This window comes from Candida oxycetoniae, assembly GCF_023343755.2.
Source record: "Candida oxycetoniae strain CBS 10844 chromosome Unknown scaffold18, whole genome shotgun sequence".
Classification (NCBI taxonomy): Eukaryota; Fungi; Ascomycota; class Pichiomycetes; order Serinales; family Debaryomycetaceae; genus Lodderomyces; species Lodderomyces oxycetoniae.
This window is the reverse complement of record NW_026055460.1, coordinates 90,436-110,627: the sequence shown is the minus strand read 5'-3', so window position 1 is coordinate 110,627 and position 20,192 is coordinate 90,436. Positions and strand designations below refer to the sequence as shown.

General features: G+C 37.7%; 12 protein-coding genes across 12 annotated transcripts; 6 read left to right on the top strand and 6 right to left on the bottom strand. All coding sequences in view use genetic code 12, as the record gives it.

Annotated features, from left to right (window-relative positions):
- Positions 1-788: 788 nt before the first annotated feature.
- KGF56_003313 (uncharacterized protein) lies at positions 789-1,421 on the top strand (the record flags this gene model as incomplete). The annotated part of the gene is made up of 1 exon (XM_049324632.1): positions 789-1,421. The coding sequence occupies one exon, from the start codon at positions 789-791 to the stop codon at positions 1,419-1,421; it is 633 nt and encodes a 210-aa protein (XP_049179630.1).
- A 1,696-nt stretch (positions 1,422-3,117) lies between these two features.
- Positions 3,118-3,741, top strand: YPT1 (Rab family GTPase; the record flags this gene model as incomplete). The annotated part of the gene is made up of 1 exon (XM_049324631.1): positions 3,118-3,741. The coding sequence occupies one exon, from the start codon at positions 3,118-3,120 to the stop codon at positions 3,739-3,741; it is 624 nt and encodes a 207-aa protein (XP_049179629.1).
- Positions 3,742-4,116: 375 nt separating this feature from the next.
- KGF56_003311 (uncharacterized protein) lies at positions 4,117-4,662 on the bottom strand (the record flags this gene model as incomplete). Its single annotated transcript, XM_049324630.1, has 1 exon — positions 4,117-4,662. One exon carries the CDS (start codon positions 4,660-4,662, stop codon positions 4,117-4,119), a length of 546 nt encoding a protein of 181 aa, XP_049179628.1.
- An 887-nt stretch (positions 4,663-5,549) lies between these two features.
- On the top strand, positions 5,550-7,025 carry RPN3 (proteasome regulatory particle lid subunit; the record flags this gene model as incomplete). Its single annotated transcript, XM_049324629.1, has 1 exon — positions 5,550-7,025. The coding sequence occupies one exon, from the start codon at positions 5,550-5,552 to the stop codon at positions 7,023-7,025; it is 1,476 nt and encodes a 491-aa protein (XP_049179627.1).
- Positions 7,026-7,402: 377 nt separating this feature from the next.
- On the top strand, positions 7,403-9,303 carry MED17 (Med17p; the record flags this gene model as incomplete). The annotated part of the gene is made up of 2 exons (XM_049324628.1): positions 7,403-7,476; positions 7,557-9,303. The coding sequence occupies 2 exons, from the start codon at positions 7,403-7,405 to the stop codon at positions 9,301-9,303; spliced, it is 1,821 nt and encodes a 606-aa protein (XP_049179626.1).
- A 36-nt stretch (positions 9,304-9,339) lies between these two features.
- Positions 9,340-9,768, bottom strand: KGF56_003308 (uncharacterized protein; the record flags this gene model as incomplete). The annotated part of the gene is made up of 1 exon (XM_049324627.1): positions 9,340-9,768. The coding sequence occupies one exon, from the start codon at positions 9,766-9,768 to the stop codon at positions 9,340-9,342; it is 429 nt and encodes a 142-aa protein (XP_049179625.1).
- Positions 9,769-11,524: 1,756 nt separating this feature from the next.
- On the top strand, positions 11,525-12,364 carry KGF56_003307 (dolichyl-diphosphooligosaccharide-protein glycotransferase; the record flags this gene model as incomplete). Its single annotated transcript, XM_049324626.1, has 1 exon — positions 11,525-12,364. One exon carries the CDS (start codon positions 11,525-11,527, stop codon positions 12,362-12,364), a length of 840 nt encoding a protein of 279 aa, XP_049179624.1.
- Positions 12,365-12,494: 130 nt separating this feature from the next.
- On the bottom strand, positions 12,495-13,046 carry IMP1 (endopeptidase catalytic subunit; the record flags this gene model as incomplete). Its single annotated transcript, XM_049324625.1, has 1 exon — positions 12,495-13,046. The coding sequence occupies one exon, from the start codon at positions 13,044-13,046 to the stop codon at positions 12,495-12,497; it is 552 nt and encodes a 183-aa protein (XP_049179623.1).
- Positions 13,047-13,237: 191 nt separating this feature from the next.
- Positions 13,238-14,125, bottom strand: KGF56_003305 (40S ribosomal protein uS8; the record flags this gene model as incomplete). The annotated part of the gene is made up of 2 exons (XM_049324624.1): positions 13,238-13,497; positions 13,993-14,125. The coding sequence occupies 2 exons, from the start codon at positions 14,123-14,125 to the stop codon at positions 13,238-13,240; spliced, it is 393 nt and encodes a 130-aa protein (XP_049179622.1).
- Positions 14,126-14,951: 826 nt separating this feature from the next.
- KGF56_003304 (uncharacterized protein) lies at positions 14,952-18,328 on the top strand (the record flags this gene model as incomplete). The annotated part of the gene is made up of 2 exons (XM_049324623.1): positions 14,952-18,243; positions 18,309-18,328. The coding sequence occupies 2 exons, from the start codon at positions 14,952-14,954 to the stop codon at positions 18,326-18,328; spliced, it is 3,312 nt and encodes a 1,103-aa protein (XP_049179621.1).
- Positions 18,329-18,490: 162 nt separating this feature from the next.
- On the bottom strand, positions 18,491-19,282 carry HFL1 (DNA polymerase epsilon noncatalytic subunit; the record flags this gene model as incomplete). The annotated part of the gene is made up of 1 exon (XM_049324621.1): positions 18,491-19,282. The coding sequence occupies one exon, from the start codon at positions 19,280-19,282 to the stop codon at positions 18,491-18,493; it is 792 nt and encodes a 263-aa protein (XP_049179620.1).
- Positions 19,283-19,574: 292 nt separating this feature from the next.
- Positions 19,575-20,066, bottom strand: MRPL27 (mitochondrial 54S ribosomal protein mL41; the record flags this gene model as incomplete). The annotated part of the gene is made up of 1 exon (XM_049324620.1): positions 19,575-20,066. One exon carries the CDS (start codon positions 20,064-20,066, stop codon positions 19,575-19,577), a length of 492 nt encoding a protein of 163 aa, XP_049179619.1.
- Between the last annotated feature and the right edge of the window lie 126 nt (positions 20,067-20,192).

Sequence of the window (20,192 nt, the reverse complement as noted above, 5' to 3'; positions counted from 1 at the left end):
ACAGAGTTTTTTATTCCTCGTATAACATCATTCAACAACTTTATTGTTGTTGGGGACTCAACACGCAAAGCAAAACGATTTTTTTTTAGTTGTACATGAGCAATTTGCATTTTCAACATGTCAAGTTTTTAGTCTTTCTTATACCTCGCTATTTGGTTCTTTTGTTATTTTTGTTGCTTCTTTGACTCCATCTCGGCATCGGCTTCGGAAGGGAACATCTTCTGTCCGACTACTCTTTATTTTTTTTTGTCTTACTTTTAATCTTTTTTTTTGTTGGTAAGAATAAGTTTTGCATTACTCCCCCACCCCCCCCCCATTGTAGACGAGATCAAATATTAAGATTGTAGTATATAAAAGACAAAGCCTTTCTCAAATAAGTAGCTTTTTTCAAAACCCCACCTGGAAAAGATATCAGCTTAGTTGCTTGTAAAAGATATCAGCTTAGTTGCTTGTAAAAGATATCAGCTTAGTTGCTTGTAAAAGATATCAGCTTAGTTGCTTGTAAAAGATATCAGCTTAGTTGCTTGTAAAAGATATCAGCTTAGTTGCTTGTAAAGATGTCAGCTTTTTTTCCAACGGTTATTTTGGATCCTTTTGAAAAATATCGGCCTTTCCCAAAAGTAGCCTCGAACCTATTTGTGGCTCACTGGCACGAAATCGCGGCATCATTTGTCTTTTATCTAACAGTTCAGCAACTTTGCAAACCTGTGTTTTCGTCTATTTTGGGACATCGCTATACGAATTTGCCGAAAAAGGTTCAAATCAACTTTGATGTTCACGTTACTTCGATGGTTCAATGCTATATATCAATAGCTTTGCTTTTGGTGCATCTTAATAATCCGCATTGGCAAAATAGAAAAAACGACCCTATTGGCTCGTTGTTGGGCTCAACTCCTTTTGGTTCAATGACGTGTGCCGTGACTACGGGTTACTTTGTATGGGACTTTTTCGTATGCGTTAAGCATTTCCATTTGTTTGGTATTGGGTTTTTATTTCACGCAGTTGCTGCTATGTTTGCGTTTACTTGTGGCTTTATTCCGTACTGCCAACCATGGGCCGGAGCGTTTTTGACTTTTGAGTTGAGTACGCCATTTGTCAACATCAATTGGTTTGCTTCTCATTTACCAGCAGGGACATTTAGTGAGAAATATATAGTCATCAATGGATTATTATTGATGTTTGTATTTTTTGCTGCTCGAATTGTGTGGGGATTTTATGCCGTTAGTCAGATGGCTGTTGATATGTTAGCCTCATTGGACCGTGTAAATAAGCTCATTCCACTCACGATATTGTCGATGAATCTTTTTTTGAATATGTTGAATTTATTTTGGTTTTATAAGATGGTGAGAATAGCGATGAAAAAGGCCTCTGGAGGCAAATCTACGAGACAAGCTGCAAAGGAGGCGGAAAAAATAGAATAAGCAACAGCAACACTATCGAGCAAAGCGAGATAGTGTAACATTGGCTAGCGACAGCAACACTCTCGTGCATAGCGAGATAGTGTAACATTGGCTAGCGACAGCAACACTCTCGTGCATAGCGAGATAATGAAACATTGGCTAGCGACAGAGACACTATCGTGCATAGCGAGATAATGAAACATTGGCTAGCGACAGCAACACTCTCGTGCATAGCGAGATAATGAAACATTGGCTAGCGACAGCAACACTCTCGTGCATAGCGAGATAATGAAACATTGGCTAGCGACAGAGACACTATCGTGCATAGCGAGATAACGAAACATTGGCTAGCGACAGCAACACTCTCGTGCATAGCGAGATAATGAAACATTGGCTAGCGACAGAGACACTATCGTGCATAGCGAGATAACGAAACATTGGCTAGCGACAGCGACACTATCGTGCATAGCGAGATAGTGGAACATTGGCTAGCGACAGCGACACTATCGTGCATAGCGAGATAGTGGAACATTGACTAGTGCAACATGGACTGGCGACAGCTAGTAATAACTGGATAAATTCGTTTATCAGAATGGATAAATTGATTTATTAGAATGGATAAATTGGTTTATTAGAATGGTCATATTCAGCTGGCTGCAATTTGGAAGATACTAGAGAAACATTATATAGGAGCATTATACAGAACATTATTTAGGAACAAATGACAAGCTTTTCTTTTATATATTCCCTAGTGTAACCTGTTATCCTATTATTCCTACTAGTGGTGTGTTATCCTATTATTCCTATTAGTGGTGTGTTATCCTATTATTCCTATTAGTGGTGTGTTATCCTATTATTCCTATTAGTGGTGTGTTATCCTATTATTCCTATTAGTGGTGTGTTATCCTATTATTCCTATTAGTGGTGTGTTATCCTATTATTCCTATTGTTGTGTTATCCTACTACTAGTAATATGATTTACTCAGTTGGCTACAATTCGGAATACTAGAGAAGCATTAGCATTATATAGGAACAAATGACAAGCTTCTTTTATATAAGAAAAGAAAAATATATTCTAGTGTAGTTAGTGTAGTCTGTTTTACTATTCCTATTATTAGTGTTATATCCAGTTGTCGTTTTATCTATTAGCTACCGCTACCTATTATATGTCGCGCAGGAGACATTGAGACGGAACAAGGTACAATGTATTGCTCCACTATCTCGCTCTGCTCCATAGTGTAGTATCGATAGTATCGCTGCGTGACACACAAGACAAAAAAGAAAATTGAGACTATAAAGAAACTTGATTACTTGAAGGTTACCTATTGAGTTCTTTTAAAGGTTTTTTAATTAACAACTAAAACTCGTGTACTGTGTACTGTAGACTGTGTGACTGATTAATTTTTATCGCTTCTTTGATCACTCACGTTGATATATACGCTGACACTGTTACACAAACTCTGAAACCACTATTGAGCACTATTGTAAGCATTACTAAATCAAACACTACTTTAACACTATTAAGCTAACAAACTCATAAGGCCCCATCAGAGAGAGCCTACGCATAAAAATTAATTTTTTTCTTTTGGCTCCTTTTTTTTTTTTATTGACAACGGCAATTTCACTCTCAGTTTTCTATTTCCATAAAGAAGGATTTATTTATTATTGTTTTGCCCTACGCCCCCCCCCCACCCCCATTAAATAGGCTTAATTTATCATGAATAACGAGTACGACTATTTGTTCAAGTTATTATTAATCGGAGATTCAGGTGTTGGGAAATCGTGTTTGTTATTGAGATTTGCTGACGACACATATACACCTGACTATATCTCAACAATCGGAGTCGATTTCAAAATCAGAACTATAGAGTTAGATGGCAAGACAATCAAATTACAGATCTGGGATACTGCAGGTCAAGAGCGTTTTAGAACAATCACTTCTTCATATTACCGTGGTGCACATGGTATCATTATTGTATACGATGTTACCGATCAAGAAAGTTTCAATAATGTGAAACAGTGGTTACAGGAAATCGATCGTTATGCTACTGGCGGTGTAATGAAACTATTGGTTGGAAACAAGGCTGATTTGGCTGATAAGAAGATTGTTGAGTATACCGCAGCAAAGGAATTTGCCGATGCATTAGACATTCCCTTTTTAGAAACGTCGGCATTGAGTTCTACAAACGTTGAGCAAGCTTTCTATACAATGGCAAGACAGATTAAAGCACAAATGACAAATAATGCAAATGTGGGCAATGCTGGCGGAAACAAGGGCAAGAGTAATGTCAATTTAAGAGGAGAATCGTTGACCTCAAACCAGTCTAGTTCATGTTGTTAAGAAGAAAAAAAAATAGGAAAAGGAGTGTGCCATTGGAAGAATAGAAAGAAAGTACATCTGTGAAAGAGAAGGAAGAGGAAAAGCAATGTACATCTGTGAAAGAGAAGGAAGAGGAAAAAGACGCCTTCTTTGCTATAAGTTCAATATTTTTTTATTTCCATTTTTTTTATAGTTAATGATTTAATAGTAAGGAAAGAAAAGATAAAGAAAACAAAACCAAACCTACCCTTTGTGTATGTTGTTGTTGGGGACCGTTTTAGAGAGGGTGTCTCAATAACGTCACTAATCAATGTGCTCCACTATCGAGCAAAGCGAGACTATCGGAGTCAATGCTGCTGCACTGTCTCGCTCTGCTCGATAGCGTCGCGTATTTGATTAGCGGACCACGTAGATATAATACTGGACATAAAGAGCGCCCTCATCGTCCCTAGCAAATCTTCCCCTGCCAAAAAGATTTTCTTTCAAGACCCATTTATATTCTTCTTCCACCTTATCGTCAAAAGTGAAAGTTGGGTTGCAAGTGACATAACTTTCTTCAATAGAAGCTTCCTTTGTACGTTTGCTCATGACACCAACAGAAGCTTCGTCCAATTGCACTTTTCCTCCGTAATAAATAAAAACTCCCGAACCATTAGGTGTTTTACCATACAACTTGCAATCCAAGTTTGCTGCTCCAATAGAATCCTTAACGTTCAAATCATCAGTGCCGTAAATTTGATTGATATCTAATTTATAACCAAATTTATTCTCAACTGCTTTGATTTCTCCATTCACAACAGTAGCCAAGTTCAAAGTCTTGTCTATCTGAGAATTTGTGAAAATACGCACGGGGTCTGGACTCAACTGGAGATTAAAAGTGAGAACAGGGATCAATTGAGGTGGCTGAGGAACAGCTGGAAGTGGTAATTTTAACACGGACATTTCTTTGAATAAGGGAAAAAGGCAATTGCAAGTATAAAGAGCAAAGAAAACAGGTATAAAAAGCAAAGAAAACAGGTAAAATGGGGTAAAAGTTGGCTGATTTATATTTTTCGGACCTCTGTAGGCAAGGGTGAAAAATCGGTTATTTGTTGAGGAAAAATAGATGAACAAACAATAATAGATGGAAGAGGAATAACAGTGTATCAGAAACCACTCGAGCGACACTATCGAACAAAGCGAGATAGTGGAGCACAATGACTAGTCACGACACTCGAGCGACACTATCTCACTCTACCCGATTGCGTTGGTCAGTGTTGGTCAGTGTGCTCCACTATCTCGCTCTACTCGATTGCATCGATCAATGTGCTCCGCTATCTCACTCTACTCAATTGCATCGATCAGTGTGCTCCACTATCTCGCTCTGCTCGATAGTGTCAAATGGGTTCCCCCGTTGTGTGGAACCCCATTTGGTTCCACAAGCACACGAGTTTGCTTTATAGTGTCGTAACTAATCAATGTACTCCACTATCTCACTTTTCACGATAAAGTCGATGTAGTCAGTGCTACTCCACTATCTCGCTTCGCTCGATAGAGTCGATAGAGTCGATAGAGTTGATGTAGTCATACTGCTCCACTATCTCGCTTCGCTCGATAGTGTCGATAGAGTTGATAGAGTTGATAGAGTTGATGTAGTCAGTGCTACTCCACTATCTCGCTTCGCTCGATAGTGTCGATAGTGTCGCTAGTGTCGATAGTGTCGAAAAAACTGTGTGCACAATGATCAAATGAGATACTTTGAACTTGTATACATATACAAATTTTTTTTTCACAATTGCCACCATAGAGAGGTATATATTAGTTGGGACCACACGGGTTTGATTGCTGAAATGACGGAAACAAAGGATGTTGAAATGAAGGATGCCGAGAGTAGCGGCTCAGTAGATACTTTGGCCAATACTAGGAGTCTCGTTGAAGAAATTGAGCAGTCTTTTATATTATTGGACAAGGCTGCGAATTCTTTTGACAATAGATACGTCTCAAAGGTATTGCGGGACTTCACCCCCTTGAGGAAAAAATTAGTTTTGTATGAGCAAGCTTTGCCTACAGTTGTGAAAAACAGATACTTTGCTCTGAACCCGTCCAAGGACTATCTTCTTGGTCTTTTACAAGCAAAGCCATTAGATGATAAAGAGGCAATTAAAATAAAAAATGGCAGCGGAAATGACAAAAATAGCAGCAGTAGTAGTACCCCAGACATGGAGTTGTATATTAACTTATTGGTGCAAGTGAATCTTTTGGATACTGGCAAAGTTGAGCAATTGAATGAATTGAGCCCGCACTTGATTTTGTTGATGAAATCATTCAATAGACGTTCATTAGACTTTATCCAAGCAAAAGTTTGGTTCTACATTTGTCGGGCAAAAGAATTAGTTGGCGATTTAGATTCCATAAGAGCAGATTTGTTATATGGCTTGAGGACGGCTAGTTTGAGGCATGATACTGAGACAACTGCTTCGATAATCACTTTATTACTTAGGAACTACTTGTTGTCGCACAAGATACAGCAGGCATCAAATTTAGTTGAAAAGACGCAATTTCCGGAAAATGCAGCTAATGCATTAGTTGCTAGATACTACTACTATCTAGCTCGGATTAATGCTGTTCAATTGAACTACTCCACAGCTCATGAATACGTTATTACTGCAATAAGAAAAGCACCGCAAACCCAACTGGCCAATGGATTTATCCAAAGTGCAACGAAATTGAACGTTGTTATTGATTTGCTTATGGGAGAGATTCCTGAGCTTAAAGTGTTTAAGAATAAGACTGGCAATTTTGAACCTTACTTCAAAGTGACACAAGCAGTCAAGTTGGGTGACTTGCACTTGTTTGGAGACGTGTTGAAAAAATACGAGTCCTTGTTTAAGAAGGATGACAATTTTACATTGGTTTCAAGGTTGCGTCAAAATGTCATAAAAACAGGAGTCAAGATTATTTCCTTGTCCTATTCGAAAATCTCATTAAAAGATATTTGTATCAAATTGCATTTAGATTCGGAAGAGGCGACCGAGTACATAGTGTCGAAAGCTATTAGGGATGGTGTTATTGAAGCAACCATAAATCATCAAAAGGGCTACATGCAGTCCCGAGAGTTGTTGGATGTATATTCTACAAAGTTACCACAAGCCGAATTTGACAAGAGAATCAAGTTTTGTTTAAGTTTACACAACGATAGTGTGAAATCAATGAGATTTCCAAATGACAATGAAAACAAAAATATCAGTAAAGAAATTGAGCCTAGTGACGAGGTAGAGTTGTTGAAGGCAATTGAAGATGGTGACTTGGATGACTTTATGGATTAAGTAAATTAAAGTAAATAGAGAAAATTTATGTATTCTAAAGAAGAAAAATAAAAGCCAATTCGAATGAGAATACTATCGACACTATTGAGCGAAGCGAGATAGTGGTGCAAAACATTGTAGCAACACTAGTTGCTACAATGTTTTACACTGGCTAGTTACTGTTTGGCTACTACTGGCTAGCAGCGACACTATTTCGCTCTGCTCGATAGTGTCGCTCCCTAATGTAAAGAAAAATAGAGAGAGAGAGCTCCTCTTATCGGCGCTAAAGTAAAAAGAATAGACACTAGAAAAATAGTGAAAAAAAAAACAAAGGTTGAGTAAGTAAATCACAAGGTATATCAGTTGGCTGGCTCCACTACAGCCAAAGATCAGTTATAATGAGCAATGAACCACTCTATATAGACCTTGATTTTATTGAAGACAAGAAGAAAGACCCCTTTTTGCAGGACGAGTATGTAGAACACTTTTAATTTGCAGCTTTTCTCAAAGAAAAAGAAGAGAAAAGAGATGATATCTAACTCAAAAGAATAGAGATGATCTCGAATTGAAAGAATTGATACCGAGAATTCTAATTGAGCGTCAGTCCTTTTTAAACATTACTGAAAAAGCGCTTGAAAATGAAATTGGAAACTCAAAAGTCGCTCTTCTAGGTACAAACAATCAAGAAAGTAAGGGAGATGTTGATATTGATGTTGATGCTGATGTTGATGCTGATGTTGATGCTGATGTTGATGTTGATGCTAATGCTAATGCTAATGCTAATGAGGTGCTTGAAATTGAAGATTTCAAAGATGGGACAGTGGTTAAAAGTACACAGGAAATTTTCAATAGTCAAAAACTTGATCTATCCAAGAATGTTAGCAGTGCCCTTAATGAAACCTCGCTAGCCTTAGATTTTGTCTCGTTGTTATTATCGTCAGTGAAACCTAGCTTGGCCAAGAATACCATGTCGTCCCACCTCCAGAAGTTCGTTAAACCATCATCTTTGAATGCCGATAGATTGATCACTGAAGAAAGCGAGGCGGCAACAAAAGACAATGCAAAATGTGTCAAGGTAGGCCAAGGCTGGAAAACAGAAGCACTTGCCAAAATAACAAAATCATTTAGAGAATCTAGTGAAGATCTTAAGCAACAAGTGTCAAAGGAGCGTAGGTACTGGAACATGATAAATTTGGTGCTTTCCAATAATGAGGCTTTATTTCGAATGAGGGATCCCGTAAGCAATGCAAGGGCCATTGGGGTCAAGTATGGATACGGTGACTCTGGATCAGATTTTCAAGACAAGGGGCTAGCTTTGTTGCGTAAAAATACTCAAACAGGTGAGATCAAATTTGTGCCCTTGGCAACAGCGGGGAGTAAGGTTAGTACCAAACAATTCAAATATGTCAGGGTACGCATCTTGGCCAAGTTTGATGAGGATTACATGGTTATTGGTCAATCTAGATTCCAAAACACTTATGCAAACTCGCCTCATGGCATTATCAATGAAATTGAAAAGGCAAGGTTTTTCTTATTTGAGGATGACTTGTTTTACCAATTGAGTAGAGAAGCAAAAATATTGATCAGCTACAATGTGATTGCGACAGCTGAGAAAATCTCCATAGAAATAGACAATCAAGGATTAATCGAGATTGAGCACATTCGCTACGACGAAGTAAATGAGGAAGAACTGGACGACTATCGTCAGCCGTATCCATTACCAGAAGGTGCAGGTTCGTCCTCCTTTTCAAATAACAAAAAATGCCAATTAATTTTGACATACTTTAAGCTAATGCTTGTTTGTTTTTACCAGTATAATTTGAAATTAAAACAAAAAGTGCCCACAAGTTTGACCAAGTGGAAACAGAGCAATTCGCATCCACTTATACTACGTCCTTTTGTGGGTAACATGAGGCATGAATTATTTATTAACACAATGAGAAAAATTCTAAAAGAGCTTATTATTGACAAAAAGGATCTAGAAAGCAAATTTAAATTTTCCAAATATGTAAACTTGATGGAAAGATCAAACAATCCGTTTCAAAAAGCAATTGAAAAACCAAAGTCCGTATTTGACTTGAGTTTGCAAAACACAAGCTCCCATGTCCTCATTATCAAGATTGTAGTCACCACCAACGAGCTATTTGTCGATTTGATCCTCCACCTAACTGTATTAAGATATGATACTGTTGAGGACTACCAAACCAATGTCAACGGTGTCAATGTATTGCAAATCGAGTTCAACGACTTTGACGAGATCCGAAATTGCCTCGATTGGCAAATTCAAGACTTTATATAAAGAATGTGTCACTATGCCCAATGTGTCAATATGCAATTAGTCCTCAATTACTCTCACTTGCTCACCCTGGGCTTGTTTAATAGCATCGGCATTTTCTTCAACAAATTTTTTCATTCTGTAGTATTTCTCATCTCTCAAGTTATTATAGATGAGAAAATTGCACCAGATTTCAAACATGAGGTAAGTAATAGTCAAACTATTGCTTAAAAGACTTGTTGGGACAAAGTAGATGTATGCAGCCAATGCAAAGTAAACAAATAACCTAAACGGAACTAGGATTTCAAAATGCTTCCAATTCTCAGCCAAAAGCGGCACTAAATCACTTAATGCCGTTGTTGCAAAAAAGATTGAAACAAAACTTAGTAAAGGATTTGATGAGCTAAGACGTAATACAGGTACTTGCATAGCTTGACCCATAAGAACGACAAATCCTGCCGTAGACAATTCTTCAGGCTCTCTTGCCATATAGTAAGATACCACTATAAGTAAGATCGCCCTGACATGTAGTAATGATTTTGCGGTAAGAAATTGCATCTTTTACGACAACAAGAATTGCTTAATTTTTACAACCAAAATGAAGAAAATAAAGATTGAAGAAAAGAGGAAAAAATTAGAGGGGAAAAAAGTTTGACAATGGGGAGCGACACTAGGGAGCGATACTAGGGAGCGAAGCGAGCTAGTGTTGCAATACGTGGAGCAATATGTGGAGCTCACTTCGCTCCCTAGTGGAGCAATATGCAGAGAGTAGAACATTAATAAAGTGTTTCTCCACTATCTCGTTTCGCTCAATAGTAAATAATAATGTGTAGGCTTTATTAGCTGTAAGATCTAGATTTACTAATAAAACGGCGTCCAAATCTAATTTGATTAGATCATTACATCATTATAGGTTAGTGCTAGTAAGTGTTGTATCTAGCTAAAAAGTGTTTCTCCACTATTGAGCGAAGCGAGATAGTGTCAAAGCAGTGATAATAGTAAAGATACTAATTTCTTCTCAATTTGTTACCAATTTCTTTTCAATAATATATAGTGACTATCGACTAGAGCAAGATAATCTATGCTCGTTAGTCTAGAGAAAGTAGAGAGAGTGGATAGAGAGAGTAGAGAGAGTGGATAGAGAGAGTAGAGAGAGTGGATAGAGAGAGTAGAGAGAGTGGATAGAGAGAGTAGAGAGAGTGGATAGAGAGAGTAGAGAGAGTGGATAGAGAGAGTAGAGAGAGTGGATAGAGAGAGTAGATAGAGTGGATAGAGAGAGTAGATAGAGTGGATAGAGAGAGTAGATAGAGTGGATAGAGAGAGTAGAGAGAGAGTAAATAATAGCTTACAAAAAGAGTCCAAGGGATAAATCTCGCTCTGCTCGATAGTGGAGTACACTGATATTATCTCGCTTCGCTCGATAGTAGAGCAACACTTAGTAGCTTGTCACAACACTATCTCGCTTCGCTCGATGCACAACGAGCTACCACAACGAGCTACCACAACGAGCTACCACAACGACGATAGTGTCGCTCGATGGTGTCACTCGATATTGTCGCGACAGCATATTCTATCAAATGTGTTGCAAATTTATCATTTGTTGCAAATTTACCAAATACCGCCTTTTCTACACTTTGATCCTCTAGACATTGCCACATTGAATCAAATAAGCAAGTGCATTTCAAAGAGTGTTCTAGCAAGAGATTCATTATAAACAGTAAACTAATACCTCATTTCAATGTCAATCTAAAAAGTTTCCATTCACACGCCTTCCACCAATGTTTGCAGTTCCGGCAATAACATTAGTTATAATCATTTTTGTCTTATTGACTATATTCATTTTGACGTGTAAGTTGGAAACTCTTGGTAAACTCACACGCGGGTTGATTACTAGATTACAACCATCGGTTACTAACAGTTTACGTATTATTTTTTTTGACAACAGGTATCGTATTGGTACCTTTCTTCATTATCATCTCCATAGTCAGTGGAATTACTTTTATCATATCATATCTTTTCCCAACTAGTCCTCCAGGTGACGAATTAGAGAATTTGATCCTCAATTGAGCCACCCTCTTTTTTCTTTTTCTTTTCCTTTACTAATGTTGAAGAGAGAAAAAAAAAAAAAAAAAAAAAAAAAAAAAGAGTTAAACTAACTACGTCAATTACTTCAAGGTTTTTACCATATTCCCTTCTGAGCATCTAAAACTAATAGTAAAACTTTTTGCAAGGGGCCTTTTCAACAATGCATATCAAGAAAGTTATACCATTGTCTATATTTGCTTTGCATGCACTTGCATCTCGCTCAATTACGGGGTCGGTATCTATTGATGACAAAGCCATCCATTTTGGAGAAATAGACACTCAGGAAGTCAAGGTATTGCCTATCGAGTCGGCAAAGGATAGCATTAAAATTCATTTAAAAGACAATGCTCTTGACAAAACCCTTACTCCTGAGCAAATAATGTTTACTTTGGCCGATGCAGAAAAACCATCTACCCTGACCCACTTTGTCCCCGTGGTTAAGGATAATAGTATTGACCTTGTTATTCCCGCTGCTACAATTCCAGATATACTAAAGTCAAAAAACACCCTAGTTTTGAGCCTTACTATAGCTGATTCTAAAAAGGAACTAAATTTGGTGAAAAGATTGCTTGAGCTCAAACCATCCTCAGAGTTGCAAAGCGCAAGTAAGTACACGAAAAAAAACTTAGATTTTGGCCTTCAGCCTGAAATACACCATATCTTTAGAGAAGATGAAAAAACCGTTAATCCAGTAGTTCCTATTGTATTCATTGCTGCTTCATCAGTTATTTTTTTGGCATTAATAGCTTCGTGGGTGGGCTTTATAGGCGTGAATGAAATGTTCAAAACATTAAAAACAACGTCTTCGCGTCAATTGCTTCAAAACATTTGCTTTTTATTGTCACTTCTTGGTTTTGAAATCAATTTCGTGCAATACTATCTTGGCCAATCAATATTCACAACTTTATTATGCGGATTTATTTTGAGTTTTCCTTGCTTAAACTTTGGTCGATCTGTATCAAGAGCATTGGCTAGAAATCGCGCTTTGGGAAAACAATAGCTTTCTGTACAAGTCCTTTACTTTTGTTTTAGTTTATGTCTTGTCTTGTCTTGTCTTGTCTTGTCTTGTCTTGTTTTGTCTTGTTTTGTTTTGTTTTGTTTTGTTTTTCTTTTATAGATGTTAAGTAGGCTCATTCCTCAACATAGAAGGTGTTTATTATCCATCGGAAATTGAAAAATCCTCTTATTCCTTCATTCATCGAATTCGCGGCAACAATTTTCCCCGTAATCAACCCCATTGGCAATACTCCATAGGATCGCGAATCTAAGGAGTGACAAAGATTATCACCAGTACACCAAACATGGCCCTGTGGTATTCGTATGAATTTATTGAATCCGTCATGCTGTAATGCTTCAGTTGGTGAATTGGTTAATTCGGAGGATGACGTTGGGTCAACTAGAACTATGTCACCGGGCATACCAGTTATTCTTTTGCATATTCGATGCGTTGGATCACTTGGTTTCATGGCAACAACACAGTCCCCCATTTCCAACCCTCTTCCATATTTATATTTCTTAAATGCATGAACATAATCGTGTTGATTCTGAACTGTGGGGAGCATAGACTCGCCTCTTGTCTCTGTGAATTCGTATACATTCTCATGTATTAAATGAGCCAAACAACCTGCTCTTAAAGTCCAAGATAAAGTGGAAACCACAAATCTAACAGACTCAGGTATCATTGTCTAAAGTACAAGACAAGTCTTTAGCTGAAAGAGAAGGTTGAAGTGGGAGAGAGAAAAAAAAAAAGGGAAGAGATAATTTTGGTGCTAACTAAAAGAGAGCCAAACAGATAAGGTTAAATTGAAAGAATCTTAATTAAACAGGTATTATCTTCACACTATAAAATGATATTAACAACTCTATTAGAAACCTAATAAACAAATCCTAAAATTTTACCAGAAACGTGTTTTCTTCTAGCTTCCTCATGGTCCATGATACCTGCTGAGGTGGTTAAAATTACGTAACCAAACTGTCTTGCAGGTAATAAATTATCGGTCCACCTCTCTATGTCACCGATTTTGACGTTGAATCTTGGAGAGATAACACCGCATTTGTTTAATCTTCCGTTAAGTTGAACCACAATTTTACCGGATCTGTGGTCATCGATATATTCAAATTCACCAATATAACCTGGCCAATTGTTAGTATTGATGACAAAGTCAGAAAGAAAAAAGGATCGATACTAGCGAGCAAAGCGAGCTAGCGAATCGAGCGGAGTGAGATACTGTTGTAACAAGCTAATCAGTGCTCTTCCACTAGCGAGCAGAGCAAGATACTGTCATAACAAGCTAATCAGTGCTCTTCCACTAGCGAGCGGAGCGAGATACTGTCATAACAAGCTAATCAGTGCTCTTCCACTAGCGAGCGGAGCGAGATACTGTCATAACAAGCTAATCAGTGCTCTTCCACTAGCTCGATAGTGCTTTGCTTGCTAGTGTCGAGGAAAAGTAAACGATCAAATGCTACAGCAGTAAAGCAGTAATCGTGTAAGAAGCATTTCCTTTGCATTTTTCTCCCGAATACTTAAAAGACAGAAAGGGACTGAACACCGATCAATCCATCCAGTTATCAATTCGGTGTACAAGTGGCTGACAATAAAAAAAAAATAAAAAATTTGAAACATACCATGCTTTTGCATAACAGTTAGGAATCTAATGATAACTTTTGACGAGGGTCTAATCAAGACTTGACGTTTACCTGTTTTCTCAGCGTTATTGATAGCATTTAAAGCGTCGGCTAAAACTGAAGTTCTTGTCATTTTTCTAGAAACAGGTTAGTATTTCCAATAGTCAAGTTTTTGATTTTAAACATATAAAGGGCCACATGAGTGTCCAAAAAAAACATTGGAGTCATGAGCGCGGTACAAAGAAAGTATAAAGGTATTGGTCAACTCCAAAAAGTCAATCTCTCGTGTTGAACAAGAGTATTACTTTAACACATCAGCAAGATGCATAAAATGAGTGTGTTGTCAAAAGAACAAACGTAAAGATGTTTGGAAAAAAAAAACATGCTCATAGTTTCTTCTCAAGATGAAGTTGAACCAATTTCTTACATTCCCTCAAAAACTTGTCTATTACTAAACGCAAAAATACTCACACAGACTCGTGTGCGTACTTCTTCTCCCTCTCCCTCTTTCCCCCTTTCCCTCTTTCCCTCTTTCCCTCTCTTCTCTCTTCCTCTCTCCTTCTCTCTTCCTCTCTCCTTCTCTCTTCCTCTCTCCTTCTCTCTTCCTCTCTCCTTCTCTCTTCCTCTCTCCTTCTCTCTTCCTCTCTCCTTCTCTCTTCCTCTCTCCTTCTCTCCATCTGCCTTCTTGGCCTCTCAATGTGAAATTAACCCATCAAACTACGTACTCTTAAATCTATTTCCAATGTCGATGTAATGAAAAGTGGAAAGAAGGAAGAAAAAAAAATTTTTCATTTTTCAGTCAAAGAAAAAAGAGAAGCGAGAGTCTTGTTTAATATGCACTCCCATACAATTAATTATTCCGATGCCTCTTTAGCCGCTGACCCCTCCCCCCTTTTATCCGTACAGGCGATAATAGGGAATTTTTCAGTAAGGGAAGGGATGAGCTTTAAGATATTCGTATGAGCGTTGATACCTCTATTAGTAGTAGTACTGTTGAAAGGACGTGCTCATTAGAGCTTTTTGAGCTAATTAAACCAGTATGCATTGAGTTGTCTCGAGAAACATTGACTCATTCAGCCCAAGCTCCCTTGAATGAGCACAGAGTTATTGCCTTGTTAATCTCAATTGAGACAAGCGCACAATCTTTGTATGAAGAATACTGCAAGCTGGAAAAACCATTCATATTATTGCCCAATGTTGCTGACTATATATTTTTCCCCATCTCGAATCTACTAAGGCGTCCAAAACTTGCCCTGTCAATTACTCAGCATCTACTTGTGCTCATAGCTTATTTGACCAAGCATTGCTGGAGATATAATGTGAACTATGCCTTGTTCGATCAGCTTTACCCGCTTGTTTTGCTCCTAACTGGAGAAGGTGGGGAGAAAGGAAGGGGGAAAGGTGACGTGGAAAAGGAGGCAACCGCGATAACGTGTCAGCTGCTACAGTTCAAAGCAGTGTCGATAAGAGTTTTGATGAGTTTTATTACGGCTTTGGACTCAAATTATTTCCAAGAATCGGAAAAGAGACTTTATTTCTTAACAAATACCATATCTTTGGCATTGGATGTTGTGACTTCAACTAGAGCAAGCGACCAGGAGGCCATCCTGATGTTGAGCGAAACTTTCAAATTGGTATCGACTCTGCTTAAATTGCTATCAGCCGAAAAGCAATCAATGATTGTTCCTGGTGTGGTGTCGGCGTTAACAACGTTTTCAACCATGAACTCAAGTCATAATTACAAATTAATGGCCCAAGTGCTCTATCTTCTATCAACCATCATAAGCACCTCTTTTAATGATGAGGATTTGGGCGCAAAACTCAACATGGATCAAAAGCTAAAGATTTCTGACCTTGATGCTGACGAAGATGAAAATTTAATGTCCAATGTGGTGCAGATATCTAAATTCAAAGCTGGGGGACCTCGAACCATGTCGTGGCTTAGAGCAACATCAAAACAACTCAAGATCATGCTCGTTATATTTTTCAAATCGATAATTCTTAGTCCAAAAAACAAAGAACTGTTTAAATCCAAAATTGAATTATATGAGCTGGTTGTGTTTTTTATTACTTCTATTTTGAAGAATTGTTTTGTTAGCTTGTATTATGAGGTGACACCAATAATACCGGATATCTGTTCCATATTAGTATGCGCTTCATCGTATAATGAAACAGATGAAAATTCCAAGGTTTGGCAGATAGCAAACACTGTGAAAGAAGCTTTCCTGGGTGATTCACAAAAACTGACAGCATTCTATGAAATGGTTAAAGCAAAGCTAGAGAGCTTAATTGAAAATAAGTTGTCTTTGATAACCTTTTCCACAAATGAGGAAAAGATAGCTCTCAGCATGATTTCTATAAAGCTATACTTTGCCATGCTTCTGAAACTATCAAAGGAGCATGAATTTGAAGATAATGCTCTCTCAAACACTTTAGAACTTGATAATCTAAAAGCAAGATGCTTGAAGATCTTGCTTCAATTTACTACCGACCGTGTAAAGTTTGAGAGCACCAAAAAGAACAAATATGCAGTTTCAGAAGCTTTGGAGTCAAATCATTTGGACGTCATAAAGCTACCGGCGTACATAAATGCCAAGAATGTCAAAAAACAGGACACATCACAAATTGATGATAATGGTGATCTCAAGCTTGCTGCCCACAGTCTCCAGCTCCTAGCGCGTCAGTTGAAAAATTTCTCCATGGATACCGAAAAGGAAGGGACATGCATTGATTTCAAATCAGAGTTTCTTGAAAAACATTTGAAATCTTTAATCCAGTTTTTGTCAAGGGTAAAAAATTTCTCAATCGATGGAACATTGTCTGTGCTAGAAGAAATTTTGGATGACGCTAATGTGAATGATACTTTATACAGCGGTGTTGCCATGTGGTTCGCTAGTACATATTCCAAAAATATTCTATCTGAGCACAGGTATCTAGATGTATCGGTTTTCTTGGACATACCAAACATGGATATAAATGAAAGTACCGTAAGTGAAATTGCTTATTTGATTTTGTACAAGGCAGAAGAGCTCTTGTCCACTAGGAATGGACAATTGGGCTATAAAACGGAGCAGCAACTTGCAAATGACACAGCTTATATATCGGCACTAGATGCCATTGGTACAGTTGCAGGATCTATTCTGCTAGACCAGTTTAGATCTGATGTTCTCATGAACTACCTCTTGACTATTTTACAAGCTTTGACTTTAACTACTAAGCCGAACATTCAAGAACAGGCTCAAAGAACTATGAAAGCCATTTTTGACACTTATTATGAAGGCTCTATGATCCATATGATCATGGACAATCTGGACTACCTAATCGATGGCATTAGCTTGCAGATGGCGATGGGGAGTAATTTAAATCCAGCTTTACCTGGAATATTGATGATTGTAATAAAAGTTGCCGGCATTCAACTTTTGGAATCAAACCAGCTAACAGATATATTGTCTGATATATTTGTACTCTTGGATTCATACCACACATTCAATCAAATCTCAGAGAGTTATTTTCTTGTTTTTGAAGCGCTAGTTGATCAAATTAAGCAAATGTATATGATTGAGGAAAAGAGAATGATTGAGCACCAAGATGTCAATAATTCTCAGTTTCATCCTTGGGGTATGCATAATAAAGAGCAAATGGTGGCATTTATCAATGGTGACAGAGTAGTAGACGCTTACAGTGGATATGAAAGTGGGAAAGAATATTTCAAAAGGACGGAAGATAAACCCTTTTCAGAGATGACTGTTGATTCAGACGACGAGATGGAGGAAGAGGAAGAGGAAGGAGAAGGAGAACAAGAACGGGAAGAAGAAAAATGGATTTCGCCAATACTGAAGGATGTATACGCAGTTCTAAAGAGAATATTCAATTATGGACTCGTTTTGGTATCTCAACCCTCATATTCATTAAAGTCACAAATTATTAAAACTTTGAGAATGGTATACCCTTTGCTTTGCACGGATTATAAACTTGTTCTCCCTATTGTCACCACCCATTGGCCAATGTTAATTGCTCTAATAACTGGCTCAAACTCTCTCGCCACATTTTCGGTGATCAATAACGTTAACAACAACAACTTTTTTCCACATAAAAAAGTTAAAGTCACAGTTGAAGCATTGCAATTTGTCACTGAGATCTTACAACAAGACAATGCACAAGGAGATTACTTTTTTGGAACAAAATTTCAAGAGGCTATTGACTTTATGTTGAAGAACTCTGATTTAGCCCAAAAAAAACCAAGTAAGGTAAGTACGGAAACCAAAGAAATTGCAATTAACGAACAAGCAGTATACGTGTTTCGTATTTATCCTCAGTTAAAGGAATCACTCGTTGAGTTTTTGATTACTGGTGTACAAATTTACACAAAAACCATACCGGATTTGACCAGGCTTCAAGTGATCAAACTTTGTCATGCACTAAATATCCCTCGATCTATAAAGCTTTCTAGGGACACAATTTGTATATTGGAAGTTATTAACAAAAGGAAGGGAGCAATTTAATTCAACGTATCCAGATTTTTATCCAACACTTCTTTTTCCTTTTCTACTTCATCTTTTTCCTCTTCTTTTTCCAATAGCGAAGCCAAATCATTTATACCATTAGTCCTCTTGGTAACTTTCGCCTCTACCTGTGGCTGAAAGTTTAAAATTTGCTGGCCCTTAGGCAAGACTGGATCATTCTTGAGGGCATTTGTGGAAGAAGAGGAGGAGGAGGAGAAGGAGTTAGTAGCAGTAGTTGTGTTGGTAGTAATTGCTGTAGTATTTGCCACTGTTACATTATCGCCAACTTTTCGACTTGCACTTGGTTTCTCAATCAAATTCACCTGTTTCTTTTTCACCAATTCTCCAATTGGATGTGTTCGCGGCACTGTGTCACTGAGAAAATTTAAAGCATCGTGACTGCTTACAGCATTGGCAAAGTCCTTGTACTGGATCTTTTTCCGTTTGTCCATTTTGGCTAGCAAACTGGCTTGTTCAACTAAATACTGAACAAAGAGCTCTGTAGCTATTCCTGCAGTGTATACTGCTCCTTGACTCGCACCAGTGTATTCTGCATCCATCTTGAATATTTTCTTGATTTTGGACAATGGGAGAGACATCTGATCAGAACTACTACTTGTAGGATCCTGATTCTCTTGTACATCTTCCATTGGAATATCTTGAAATTCGGTATCATCAGTTGCTGGTGAAACGACAGGAGATTGCATTTGCCTCAGTTCAGGGAGTGTATTTACATCTTGTTCTCCTTCAGTCGTTTCAGTCTCGACATCTATCTTACGTACTGCCATCCTTTAGCTAGAAAAAGTATGGACAAATATCTATATATCTATATATCCATACCCATATATATATATATATATGAATTATAATGAGAAGTAGTTTATAAGTAAAGCGCGTTTTTTGTAGTGTCAGAAAAAAAAAAAAAAAAGTTAGTAGAAGAGTCACGTGACACACGATACAAGAGATGAGGGAGAGGTAATGCTATGTGTTTCACAAAACTTTCCCTCCTCTCCTTCTGCTCATTGCATTTCTTGAAATTAAATACAGTTTTGGTTTGATTTGATATATATATACATGTTTTTAGTCATCATCCTCAGTTGTAGTTTCTTTTTTCTGGAGCTTAGGATTTGTGATTTTTTCAACATATCCTATTTCCTCCAAATCTAGATCTTCCATACTGGAACCATTCTCTATGAAATTTATAGCCGAGTGTAATGCCAATTGTGGGCTTTTAAACCCATCGTCGTATCCTTCAACCTTTTGTATAAATTTGGGTGACTTGGGTGAAACCAATGGCTTTAAAGTGCTAACGTTCAAACCAGCTGGAACAACATACGTTCTGACTTTATCCCAATTTATATGATACCTGCCACGGGTATCCAAAGTCCCAATACCTGAGGATCCGGTACCTTTGTAATAATTCTTGTTTCCTTGTTTAGTTGTCAAACGATGTCTCTTGGAACCAGTCTTAAGCTGACCATACCATATTGTACCATCTCTATATGTTTGCCAAGGTCTTCTTAAGGCCGTTTGTAAACTCGACCTAAACCCTAGGATTTGTGATGCTCTCATTCTCTGTATATATTTACTCAGGAAACGATTATGAAGCCCGAAAAATTTTAGGTGAATTTTTTTTTTTTTTCAACTTCGACACTATCGAGCAGAGCGAGATAGTGGAGCAATAGCGACTAGCGGACA